Source organism: Pelodiscus sinensis, chromosome 22 (assembly GCF_049634645.1).
Source record: "Pelodiscus sinensis isolate JC-2024 chromosome 22, ASM4963464v1, whole genome shotgun sequence".
Taxonomy (NCBI): domain Eukaryota; kingdom Metazoa; phylum Chordata; order Testudines; family Trionychidae; genus Pelodiscus; species Pelodiscus sinensis.
In genome coordinates, this window is record NC_134732.1 from 25,268,727 (window position 1) to 25,282,308 (window position 13,582).

General features: G+C 42.7%; 1 protein-coding gene across 12 annotated transcripts in view; it reads right to left on the reverse strand.

The window, feature by feature from the left end:
* MAPKAP1 (MAPK associated protein 1) overlaps nucleotides 1-13,582 on the reverse strand; it is a 171,207-nt gene that overhangs the window by 117,712 nt on the left and 39,913 nt on the right. For 9 of the 12 annotated variants that reach the window (XM_075905714.1, XM_075905710.1, XM_075905713.1 and 6 more), the window contains one exon: nucleotides 9,276-9,424. The exons of 1 other annotated variant lie outside the window; for it this stretch is intronic. In XM_075905714.1, coding sequence (XP_075761829.1) covers nucleotides 9,276-9,424 — 149 coding nt within the window. The remainder of the gene's footprint in view (nucleotides 1-9,275; nucleotides 9,425-13,582) is intronic. 2 more of the 12 variants (XM_075905711.1, XM_075905709.1) reach the window with 1 other exon arrangement.

Here is a 13,582-nt window from a genome sequence, read left to right on the forward strand (position 1 = left end):
CAGGATTTCCTATTAAAGCGTGTGGCCTAAATCTTACTTTTTTACATAAAGAAAACAGATTCTTGTATCACCACAGGGCCATAGGAGCTGTGGCTTTTAAAAAAAACAAAAACCAAAAAAACCCCACCACCCACACCAGCATCAAAACTGAGATTCTCCATCACTGAGAGTTCCCATTATAGCAGGCCTCTGTTGTAACTGACCATGTTTCACACAAGGGACATATTGATTTCCCCAATAATTTTGACATGGTTCAAATTTTTAGTAACCTATTTTTTGTTTTTTTCTATTTTGTTAAATTAGTAATAACCCTTAACATCTATTTTTTTCCAATGTATGCAAATATATGTTGATACTTCAGGTCTCTTTCAGAAGCACAAACAAGTAGGCTGCATTAAATATTCTCCTTTCCTCTCACCGGAAACAAACAAGAGGTGAAAGGTTCAGGTAAAATGTTATTCCCCTATAGATACGGTTGTTGCCCTTAAATAATTATTCTCATCCAGTAAGGTAAAATAGTGTTCTGAGATGTTAGCCATAGGAAAGTCTATAGAAATAAGCAAATACTAAAGTAGTGTAAGTGCTGACATAAGCACATGCCTTTTGCGTCCTAAAATAACAATATTCATTTAGTCTTTAATACACCAAATAGTATCTTCAGCAAAATGTCCATTCTTTCTATGTAATCTTATATCACAGTTCCAAAGGAAAAACAGAAAACCACAGACTTACAAGATAGGATTTCAATTTTTACTCTTGCACTGTGTAAAGGCCCTTCCTGTTAAAGGAGGTAGTGAAATTTTATCCACAGCTATTGCTATTCATAAATCTTATATCTATTTTAATTCAATCTGGTTCTAGCCTCTGAGACGCTGCACCACAATTTGATTACTACAACCATACTTTTTAACTGCTGTCAGAAGAGACAGAGCCTTATATAAACATCTGCCAGAACACATGCCTGCTTTCTATAGCACCAGCTTTAAATCATACTATGGTGATGAATCTTTATCTGACACTAATACTTTTTAACTTCATAAGGACAATTAAAATGAATTGTAGCTAAATGCACACATAACAAATCAATATAATCCTTCGTTGCATACTAACAGATTTTGCACGTCTTTAAACTTACTTTCAAGCATCATTTTATTTAGAGATTTTAATTTGAATATAAAGCATATTGGTATTAATAAAATGCTGTTTACAGGGTATTGCAAGATATCAGCAATTTTCATCCAGCAGTGGAGTGAAAGAATTTTGGATACAGAGAAATGAAGGGTCAAGTAGTTTTGAACAAACCAGATCTGGGATTTCAAGGAGGGCATGTAATACAGGAATGTAGTCAAGCAAGGACACAATCATCCCACAGCAGCTAAGGACATAAATGTGGGGAGGGCGGAAGTGGGTCAAAGGGCCCCAGGTTGGAAATTAAGCAAACCAGATCCACATTCCCTTCATTCACATAAAGAAGACTAGTTGGCTTTTAAGAAAGTGACATTTAGGGAGCTGGGAGATAAAATTCATGATCCCAAACAGAAGCCAGTGCACAGGACTGCAGCTCAACTCTCATACTCACTTTCTGCAACCCATGGTATGGAGCCGAAAGGCTACAGACAGATGCTATTCTGTGCCCCCTTAGCAGAGTACTAGAGCCACGGAACCCACAGGGATATTGATCCCATAACATATGATGCCCCTTCATACTCAAGCTTGCCCTACAAGGGGTTTGGAGGTTCCCTGAGAGACTATTCCATTGCAAAATTTGCAAGAGCTCTTTACCTGGCTGCATGAAGCTGCTCACTGGAGATATCCAACAGGTATATTCCCAGCACTCCCTTATCTTTTTTTAAATGGCTCCTCTGTATTAAGTGACAAACCAAGTTCTAAAGTATTTTAATTTAGTATCAGTTGAGCTTAATATATTTTAATCAATATACAGAGCAAGCCAATTGCTTATGTTTCCAATTTTCTGGACACTGTTTAATTGATCCCCTTGTGCAAGGCTTCTCTCTATGGCAAACCTTGCTGTTTCCCTAGCCCTGTCGGACACATGTAGGCACACTGACTGGGTATTGGAATCATTTGAGCTTTGACATAAGGAAGAAATCGAGCATTTCTTAATATAGGACCATTCCAATAGAACCCAACGAACAGCATGGCATTGCTAATATGAGAAAAATGTATTTTAGAAAGTGATAAACTAAACAATTAACAGTTCTTCCTGACAGCAGGAAAACCTCGTTCCAGATTACGGATCATACATCTCTGTGATGAATTAAGAACTAAAAGGCAGCTCTTCAGCTGGTCTGAGCAAGAAATGGCAACAAGCACCGAAATTCAAAGACAGCTCTTACATACACTCCCACACTTGGTACTGGGCAGGCTCAGTACGGCTATTGTCTTATCCTATCTCTGTGGGTCCCTTTGGCCCCTCACCTTTTAAGAAAATGCTCTAATTGAGTTTAATGGTGTTGGAGCCTCCATGCAGTTTACTTTGTCTTGATAGAGGCCTTCTGATAACCTGCACTTGGAGTTTTAAAATGAGTTAGAAAAAGGATTAACAACAGCTAGCATTTATAAGCACTTTATCTCCAAAGTACCTTACAAACATTACCTAATTAACCCTCAGCACCCCTGTGAGGGAGGTAAGAGGACTTTAAATTAACTACATAATGGCAGGAATTGCATAATGTTTAAAGTGCTCTTACATGTACATAGTTAGGGTTTGTTTGCTTTTACTGTTCTATCATAATGGTATGTGAACAACTGAAGTTATAGAACAAGTAAACGATGAAATACAAACTATGCAAGCATTGTCTGCTAAACCAAAACAAAATATTCAGAATACAAGTCTTTGGCAAACAAACCAACCCCACAGCTTATCACATTTAGTTTTTAATCCTGGATTCATAATTTATATATTTTCAGTATTAATAGCTGTGGTGCCTCGTTCAAAAGTTCTTTATCTACTTTCTTTGAGTAAAGCTATTTAATATTCGTGATTGTGGAAAACATTTGTTCATAATTATCCAGACATACACTGGAACAAGACTGAAACAAGAGCAGCATACAAAAATGTATTTAAGGACTATCATCCCAAAATGCTGCTAAAAGCTATTAACCAGTATGTGTTAATTGCCACAGCATTCATATTAATTTTCACTTCAGGCCCGACATTGTGGAATATTTCCCTTGATACATTTTAAACAAAGTTTAATTTAAGGAACTGCTTCTATCAACACTTATGAAAATTAACAGCCAAGCAATTAGCACTCATGAATTATCCCTTCCCCCCTGCCTTCTACAGCTTCATTGTAAAAACAGTTACTAAAGGAGAAATTGTTGGGTTTTAATAAATTATCACAATCACATTCACAAAGAACCTTGCTGTACTACAAAGAGGCCCCAATCTTGAAGAAACGTTTTTCAGAGCCTGTCCGTACAGAACAGAGTCTCCGTTTTTATTTTATTTGCAATGTTGCTGCAGCCATATTGGTCCCAGGATATGAGACAGTGCGGGAAGTAATATCTTTTATTGGACCCACTTCAGTTGGTGAAAGGGACAACTTTTTGGGCTACACAGAGATCTTTAGGTCACCTCCCTTTCATCAATAGGCACTTACGAGATCAGTGAAGTAAAATACTTCCTTTGTTTTGATTTTTAATTTGTGATTAATGTCAGAAGATTAAAGTGTGGTTCAGCCCTGTGCTTCTAGATTATTCTAGAGTTAAGCAGACTTTTAGCTAGATCACTAAATTCCCAGTTTGTTATACTGAACATCTGGATCATCTGTTCCTACTTTGATTTTCCCATAGCACTTTTGTGTGTGACGACGTTCTTTTGAGGACAAACTGCCTGATCTCTGCACCATTTAGAGTGACGTGTGCCCTGTTAGAACTTCACTGGCTACCGACTTCTCGAGAAGGTTAGCCATGCTTTGGGAGGGGAGTGAATGTGGACTTACTTCAGGGATAATATTTAGGAGTATCAGGAAGAGATCTTTGCAATGGTCACACATTCTATTTATACACCTACCACAAAGCTGATAATTGTATTTATAGTCAGAGATCTTTCTGATCTTGTCACCTGACAGCACCTTTTTAACATTCTACTCTCAAGTGCAATTGTCCACTCAACTAAACAGCTCCAAACCTAACACTTTACTGGGTAAGTGCCTTCAAAGGTTAAATCTCTTGGACAACCATTCTCCCTCTCAGACCAGGTGACATATCCCTATGGTTGGAAAATAATATTCCATGTGTTTGTATAGCTACCAGAAGATCATAGAATCATAGAACTCTAGAAACGGAAGGGATCTTAAGAGATCATCAAGTTCAGTCCCCTGCCCTCACGGCAGGACCATCTACCATCTAGAAAGATCATCCCTGTCAGGTGTCTATCCAACCTGCTCTTAAATATCTCCAGTGATGAAGGTTCCACAAACCCCCCTAGGCAATTTATTCCAGTGTTTCACCACCTGACAATTAGGAAGTTTTTCCTCATGTCCATCTTAAATCCTTTATAAATATTAACCAAGATAGTCAAGCACTACTAGTTCCATTTTATAGACAAGGGACCTGAGGCATAGGAAGATTAAAGCCCCAACTCTGCGATGGAAGTTGACCCATGTGGAGCTCACTGCAGGACTGCAGACTAAATCATGTGTCCATGAGCATGCAAAACCTGTGGCAGGAACTGGGAACAGATCTTGATTTACTGATACCCAGTGGCATGCCTTAATCACAAGGACACCCACCCTCCCCTAGACGGCTGCGTGCGCTATGGGGTGGAAAGCTACTTTAAAGTTAGCCTTGTTTTCCCCCTTGTTAATACCCAGAAAGTGAAAGCATCAACAAACCACAAAAACAATCTTTAAAAAAAAAACTGGTGGCAGAGAATAACTCTAACACTTTCTGAGTGCATTTCATTTGTCATTACAGTGTGTAAATTCTTTTATTAGGCTTGCAGGAAAATCAATCTGGCCACCAATTTCCGGTGGCTCAGTATAATTTCCTATATGCAAATTACAAATGGATAGTGTACAAGGGGTCAGAGGTCTCTAGTGCCACCAGATTTTCATCAGCCCACTTTACCCAGACATATGAAACAAGAGCGTGCAGGTGAATGACTGACACACGACTCTACTACCTGCTGGCTGATGAAGCTTCAGTTTTTCAAGAGAAAACTTAAGAGATATTTTGAGAGAAAAGTCAAAGGCTTAAATAATCTGTCTGACACCCCATTTGGGTGTGCAAAGTAAACATATAGCTTGCCCAGACTTTCTTTATTCATTTTTAGGATAAAGTTTTCTAGTGTATGTGAAACTATCAGTTATTCAGTTTGGCTGTGTGACTGGGGTTCCCAGAACTCCACTGAGCTGATCATAATGCTGCCATTGTGGGTGTATTTGAGAAGCTGCATTTTCTAATTTATTTTTGATAATTCAATAAACTGATCAAAACAACAGGAAGACGTTAGTGCTTTAAAATGTTATTTTATAAACATGCAGAAGTGATTATGAAACAGAAACTAAAGCTGACAGAACACACCCGGAAAACTGAGAGGTTTGAGAGAGGGGCATGTCTAAAATTATAGAATTTAATGCTTTCCTATTTTTAACTGATTATCTTGAAATAATATATTCTTTACACAGCAAACTCACTAAGGAGGATTTTATTTCATTTACATTTATTTATTAAGGCATATTCATGATTAGAATTGAAATACGCAGAGGCATATTTTAGAGTGCGCACACACTTCTCTCTCTCTCTCTCAGCTTGGACAGAGCGGCTGATGTGTTTTTCTTTCTGTTTGCCAGTGAGACTCAACATTCATTCCAGCCAACAAACAGAAAATCTACACTATAATAATTTTTTAAAAATTTTAAATCAAAGCCTTAGTAATAATCTTAAAGAGGATTTTAGAGTCACTCTGGTCTCTCGAGTAGATACATAATTAAGTAGGGTTTTTTAAGCATGTTTAATTAGGCCCCAAGTCCCTCCTTATCCACCCTTCTCTCCCCAATTATGTATCATTTCCCCAGGAGACCCAAGTGGCTCTGTTAATTATGTAAATAAGATGTGCACTATTCCCAGGAAGAAAGTTATAAATATTTGTGGAAAAATAATGCTCATCTCTTAACCGTTAAAAAAAATTTAAATACCAAAGAGTATTGGCCTCATCCACAAAATTTCATTAAAATTCTCTTATTTGCCATAGAATAATGAAAAAGCTACATATATCAAATTACTATTTAAGAAAATACAACAAAAGTGAAGAAATTCTAACAAGGTAGAGTAATTCACTACTGAACTATAATAGCTGTACTATGGTTCAACTGGGATCTATGCTGTTGTGTGTTTTTTTTAAATAGGTAATACATACCAAGCCCGGAAGAAAGGATTTTATAATCAAAATGCTGACACAAACTTACCCACAGTACCACAAATAATGCTGCTAGAACTAATATAATCCAATTATGCCCTCACAAAATGCTAATTTGATTATTTTTGCAGCGTTATTTGAAAAGGCATTTTAATTTTTAGGTTAAAAAAAGGCTTGACTCAAATATAATTCTCTATTAATCACCAATGTGTCACGGCATATCATATTGATACATTTCCCAATGATTATAAAAATGACTAATATGTACAGTACAATTTCCTTCAAATGTTACTGATTTTCATTACACACCTGCCAAACGCATCAGTGTTAAATAGATGAAAAGACAATTTTAATTCTAGTCAGCTCTAGCACATACTAGAGCAGGAAAAATAGTAAACCGGGATTAGAAGGTTGCGGAATACTTTTTCCATTCACCGATTTATCAAGACCTCCCTCATATCTAGCCCAAGTCTCACTCGGGCTTTTACAGGATACAAGACATCACCTTTTGGGAATGGATCATTTCCTCTAGTGCAGGAAAAGTTTTTTACCTTGCTGCGTACACAACAGCAGTTGGAAGCATGTCATAAGATGTTCAGAACCAGTCAGCAGATCAGAATCCAATGACTCAGGAACACTGAAATACAAGCTGCAGAAAGAGACGGCCATTCTCCTGCTACTGCTGGCAGCAAGGCACCAAATAATTATGTCAGAAATAATTCTCTCAAACAGTGAGTTTGCTCTGATGAATGCAAGATAACAAACAGGCCGTTGACACTACGTATACTATGGTCTAAGAGCTACAACTCCACAGAGAAATATATAGAACTCCATCTCGCTATACGTAATTTGAGTAAACCTATTTTGTCTATGTTAAAAATACTTGACAGAAAGTGAACATTTCCCACCAAAACAGTAGTGAAGCTCAGACTTGACACTCCCTACTGAAACCCCCACTAACTAATCCAGCAGACAAGAGCTACACTGCCATCAGTCATTTTTTCAGAACGATATGACACCGACCGAAGAGCCTAATGTTTATATTTTTTCAAGCTTTCCAGGGTTTATGATAAACAAGGAAATTGTTAAAACACAGGGTGGCTCTCTACACAGAAGAGGCAATTCTTGATTTAGATCTAAGTAACACCTGGTAGTTCACAATATAATTGTATTTGCATCACCAAGTTGGCTTTCCAGGCAGACTGCAAAGCCTACTTATTTGAGCTGGCACTGTGGAGGAACTGAGGTAATGGGGGAAAGATTTCTGTCTCATGAGGAAAGAGATTTTTCACGTATATTGGGGTTTACTGCCTGCTGATTTGGTGAGGGGTGCTGTGTAAAAGGAAGTGCTGTTAGGTTGGGTGAGTTATATCTTGCATTTCTTATTATACTATTTTAAAACGTACATCAAAGGGCACTGCTCAAAACCTAAATCAATATTTATATTGTGTTCACTAATACTTAAGGCTGCAAGCCTGGGGATGGAATCAGAACAGACCAGCACAGTGACAGCCTCAGAAGGCATTTGGGATGGATGGGTGGGCAGAAGCTCTGAAAAGCAAAGCAACTCCTGGAGTTGAGAAGACTCAAGACTGGACTGGATGGTATGATCCAAGATGGCATCTCCTAGGTTTCTGTTGAGCAAGTGGCCTGTACATTGCCAGAAATCAATGACCATTTGAAAGGTGCTATTTCTGCTCTAACACCAGGGAGAGAAACGGCTGCTGCACAGTGCGGGAGAGACAGATGCCCTTGCCTGATGAATCAAGTGTTGTGTTAGCTGTAGGGGTTTAAGTGATATAAAACGTAAAGTGCATCCTTTGGATCGACTCACTTTCTCCTCACACCCAAATACCGTTTCAAGCAGGATTCAACAGCAGCTGTCTCAGAAATGAGGACAGCTAGACACTGCGCTCTGCAGCCCCTTGGACTACCTTGGATTAGAGATCCCAGAAGCAATGTACAGATCCTGCCAAAGTGGAAGCTGAAGTTTCTGCAAGATTTGTCAACGGCAGCCCGCCACTCGGGCCCTATTTTAAACTCAGATCTCTCCAGCTAGCCTCAAATGGGAGGAGTGCCACAAGATCATCTGTATGAGTGAGAGTTCTAATCACGCTCTGTTCAGCCTCCAGGACCATGCAAACCATTCCTCCTCCCAATAGCCACTGGAGATGCTGGGAAGTGGGAATGTTCTAAGAGAGAGAGAGGACTGCTATGAGAGGCTGATGCCACCCCCTGCTAACCAATACAGACCTTCATGATAGGTGGGGAAGAAGTGAAAGATCACACTTTTCTAGCTCCCAGATGGCAGCAGGCAGAGAAGGGCACCCCCCTGGGGGAGAGCAGGATGAAATTTCCTGTCCTGGGGGACTTTCAGCAAGTCACTTTGTCTCCATGCCTGTTTCCTATCTCTAAACTGGGGGTGGCAGCACTTCACTACTTCACTGGGGTGATGTGAGGATAAACATACCGACAACTGTGAGCTACCCAGATACTATGGAGAAGGGGCTAGATTTTCTAGACAAACAGCCGACTGACTCCCATGGATCTGCCACCAGCTCAGTAGGGAGAAGACACCTCAGACTCAGCTGCACCAAACATTTTACTTGAATGACGAGACGCCAAAGGACAGACACGAGCCCAGGAGATAAGGGCACAGCCTACATGCCATTTATTTTATATTTTCATTTGGCTCCTGCTGCTATTAACTTTTAGAACCATTCCAAGGGAGACAAAGAAGAACCAGTTTCAGGCTAGCCAATTTAAAACACTGAACTGTAGGGCTGCTATAATGTTTAATTAAAGCCCAAACAAATATCTGCACATTGCAATTTAGTAAGAGCAGATGAGAAGCCAGCTCTAGGTCAGAGGGAAATGGTTCACTTACCTTGCCATCAAATTTTGAGTATTCGTTGAAAGGGTTGTTCAGCTGCAGTGGGCACTGCTCGAGTCGCACCGCCAGCAGCGACTGCTTCCCAGAGTGCGGACACTTTACTCGGAAATTCTTTTTTTCAAACAGCGAGCTGAGCTCCTCTGCTGTGATTCAAGGAGAGAGAGAAAAGCACGTGCATTACCACATGCACAAAGGGGATCACGTACTCTGGAGAGGCGATGAACTGGGAAGAGTGAGGGAGACAATGAACAGGCTAGACAAGACAGATAGGATGAACAGCAACCCCCAGTCTCACTACAAAAGGGCAATGGGACACACATAAGCAGGTGCCAAATTCAAAGCTGAAAGCTTCCTCACACAAGTAGCCAGTAGAACTCTCTGCTTGCTATAGGAGCTTACTGGGGTTAAAAAGAGGTTAGGCATTTCTCTCTCCTCTCAGCCCTCAACCAACTTGCCTACACAGACTGCAAGCATGCTACGACAGGAACCACCTCTCCCTCTAGGGGCCTAATGCAACAGAGTGCCATTGGTGGGGGTCTTTAAGTGCTGCTCTAACACAAATAAGAATAATATGGATATCAAGAATACCCAGCATTAATCAGTTTTCTGGCACATCCCATGAGGATGGGATGTCCTCTTGGCAGACTGAGCATCACCCGAATCTGTTTCTGGCCAGGTGCTCACGGTCCTACCCATGCGATCACTGAGCATGCAGTGGCAGCTCCATGGCTCACTTGCTTTGGATTGTGTTGGTGTTCCATTCTAACAACGTACATGCCAAGAACACCACTAAAGACACCCCATGCACTGATGGGTGGTAGCTGGGTTCAGCCTCACAGATCCTCATTTCTGATCTTGTTCTGCTCTTGATATGGAGCAGCTGACCAAGGTGATGAAAATAAAAAATGTCAATCCAGTGTGCTTTAGTCTTCCACAGCACCCATGTTTCATTTCCGTACAATGAAGCCGATATAACCAACATTCTATAGATTTGCAGCTTCATAGCAGGCTGAAGGCCAGGACTATCCTACCAAATTCAGAGTCAATTTTGGTCAATTTCATGGTCATAGGATTTTAAAAATAATAAATTGTAAGGATCTGGACACAAAAAGGAGTTGGGGGGGATCACAAGGTTGTTGTAGGGGGGTTGTGGTAATGCTACCCTTACTTCTGTGCTGCTGCTGGGGCAGTGCTGCCTTCAGAGCTGTGTCCCCAATCAGTAGCTGCCACTATCTGACCACTCAGCTCTGAAGGCAGCAGTGCAGAAGTCAGGGTGGCGTGGGGTGGTATTGCCATCCTCACTGCTGCTGGCAGGATGCTGCTTTCAGAGTCAGGTGCCCAACCAACAGCTGCTGCCCTCCATCTGCTCTGCTCTGAAAGCAGCATAGAGGTAAGGGTGGCAATACTGTGGCCCTTCTAAAATAACCTAACAACCACCTGCTGCTCCCTTTTGGGTGAGGACCCAATTTGAGAAATGCTGGGTCTCCCATGTGAAATCAGTGTAGTATAGATACGAGCACACAAAAGGCCAGATTTCAGTTCATGACGTACTTTTCATGGCTGTGAATTTGGCAGGGCACTAGCCATGACATTCCAACAGGGGCTGCTGAAGGGCCCAAAACATGGCAGCATATACAAGTGGATCCACATATTTGGAGTATCCCCGAGCACTGTCTAGTATGCTCCCCAAATATCTGAAAACTGTCCCCTGCTCAATGTCTTGTCCAGGTTAACACTGAGCTGGCTGTATCTGGAGCTACAGGCACATAGCTCCAGATGGCAATAGCTCAAGACTTGAGTTTATTCCGAGTTATAAATGCAGGCAGTCCCCGGGTTATGTACAAGATAGGGACTGTAGGTTTGTTCTTAAGTTGAATTTGTATGTAAGCCGGAACTGGCGTCCAGATTCAGCCGCTGCTGAAACTGACCAACGGCTGACTACAGGAAGCCCGAGGCAGAGTTGCTCTGCCCCGGGCTTCCTGGAATCAGCCTCTGATCAATTTCAACAGGATGAATCTGGATGCCAGTTCTTACATACAGATTCAACTTAAGAATCCCAGGCGTCCCCAAGTCAGCTGCTCCTTAAACTGATCAGCGGCTGATTCCAGGAAGCCCGGGGTAGAGCAATCTGCCTCGGGCTTCCTGTAGTCAGCGCTGGTCAGTTTCAGCAGCGGCTGACTTGGGGACGCCTGGGGCAGAGCAGCTGGGGTGCTGCTGGGTTTCTCCAGTAGTGCCGCTCCTCGGCGCTACTGGACCAATCCACCAGCACCCCAGCTTCTCTGCCCCAGGCGTCCTGATTCAGCTGCTGCTGAAACTGACCAGCAGCGGCTGAATCAGGACGCCTGGGGCAGAGCAGCTGGGGTGCTGCCAGGTCGGTCCAGTAGCGCCCAGAGCGGCGCTGCGGGACCAACTGGCAGCGCCCCAGCTGCTCTACCACAGGCGTCCGGAGAAAAGCCTGGACTGCTGGGGGGGGGGGGGGGGGTGTGTACTAGCTGCACCCCCCCCCTCCAGCAGACTAGGGAGACGCGGGCGGGGGACCAAGACGTACCGCGGTCCCGCCGCCCAGGTCCTCCGCGGCTTTGCTCTGTGTCTCCCTGGTCTGCTAGACATCAGCAGACCAGGGAGACGGGTAGCAAAGCGGAGCAAAGCCGCGGCGCGTCTGGGCTGTCCGCTGCCCGCGTGCTCCGCGGCTTTGCTCCCCGTCTCCCTGGTCTGGGGAGATGTGGAGCAAAGCTGCGGAACACACGGGCAGCAGACAGCCCAGACGCGCCACGGCTGTCCCGCTGCCGGCGTCTTCAGAGGCTTTGCTTCCCGTCTCCCTGGTCTGCTGGTCTCCAGCGGACCAGGGAGAAGGGCAGCAAACCCCGTTCGTAACTGCGGATCCGACATAAGTCGGATCCGCGTAACTCGGGGACTGCCTGTAATAGTAAATATTAAAAAAATAAGAGTTTCAAGGGATATTAATTTTTTTTCTGGTCTTAATCCCACAGCTCATTATTGAGGGCTAAATGGAAACTCTCTTGGGGCCATAGGTTAAAGCTAGTGATGTAATAGCGTAGTCGATTAACCGATAAGCAAAACCTTATAGGTTAATGCTATAGAATACATGCACCACTCTGCCCCTCCCCCCCATTTTTTAGCAGGCTGACCAGCAGCCAACTCAGTCCTGGCTTGCAACAGGTCCGGGACCTACCCCTACTGAGACTCTGCATTTTAAGTGCATTAGGAGGCAGGCAGCCCGCCCAGCTCAGTTCCGGCTTGTATTGGGTCCAGGAGTCAGCCCCTCCCCTGGACAGGGGCTGCTGCCACCCTGTGCTGCTACCTCTGTATCAGAGGCAGCAATGTGGGGCAACAGGCAGCCAGTCTGGGAGGGGAGCTAATTTTTAAGTGGGCTTCCCTCGTGGACCAGCTCCCGCCTGGCACCCCATGCTGCTGCCTCTGACAACAAGCCTCTGGCAACAGTGTGGAGTGGCAGGGGACTCCTCGGGAGTGGTTGCTGGCCCTGGCCCCGGGGACTATAGAAGACTTGAGTAACCAATAAGAATTCATGAGGTCAATCAACTATTCAAATAACCGATATTTAACATCCCTAGTTAGAGCAAGAAATAACTTAATGCAGAAGAGCAGGATTAAATGTTTATATAATTATGTCCATTTAAAACCCATAACCTATTCCGTTTGTACTACAAGCTTGTTTTGGCTTTAAAAAATTCTCATTGCCACTATATTAAAGTAGTGCTAACCTCTGTCCTGTGGAGTTGTGTCTCATGTTTTCATTGGAACAAGTGAGAAAGCAAGTGCTGTATCTGCTTGTGTTATTTCTTAGGAAGTGTTTGAGATGTGCTTGTTTTCTCCATCTTTTGTTGGGATGAGCCGTGAGAGGATCTCTGGAGCTCTACTGTGCTCATTACTGCGGCATCTATCTTTCTCTGAGTTTTGTAGTTTTACAGGTTTGTGAAAGTGATGTGACTCAAGAGTCTAAAACAACAGCACACTCCACAGTGTTGAGAGAAGAGACAGGGAAATGAGTAGGGAACGCTATTTTAACGGCCTTCAAATTTAGTAGAAAAAAACCATAGATTAGGGTTTGGTTTGGTTTTTTTAAACAACATAGCTGCACTAGTTTGGCATTCTACTGAATAAAACAAAGCTTTTTAACTAGCCTGCATATGCGAAGCTCAGACGGTGGTTTATATTTGATTGGTGAGTTTTGTTTTCTTGTTTGTTATTTACTGTTATTTAAATCTACTACATATTTGAGAGAGTTTTTCCTGTATTTCAGTCTGTCTGTCTGTCCAAGA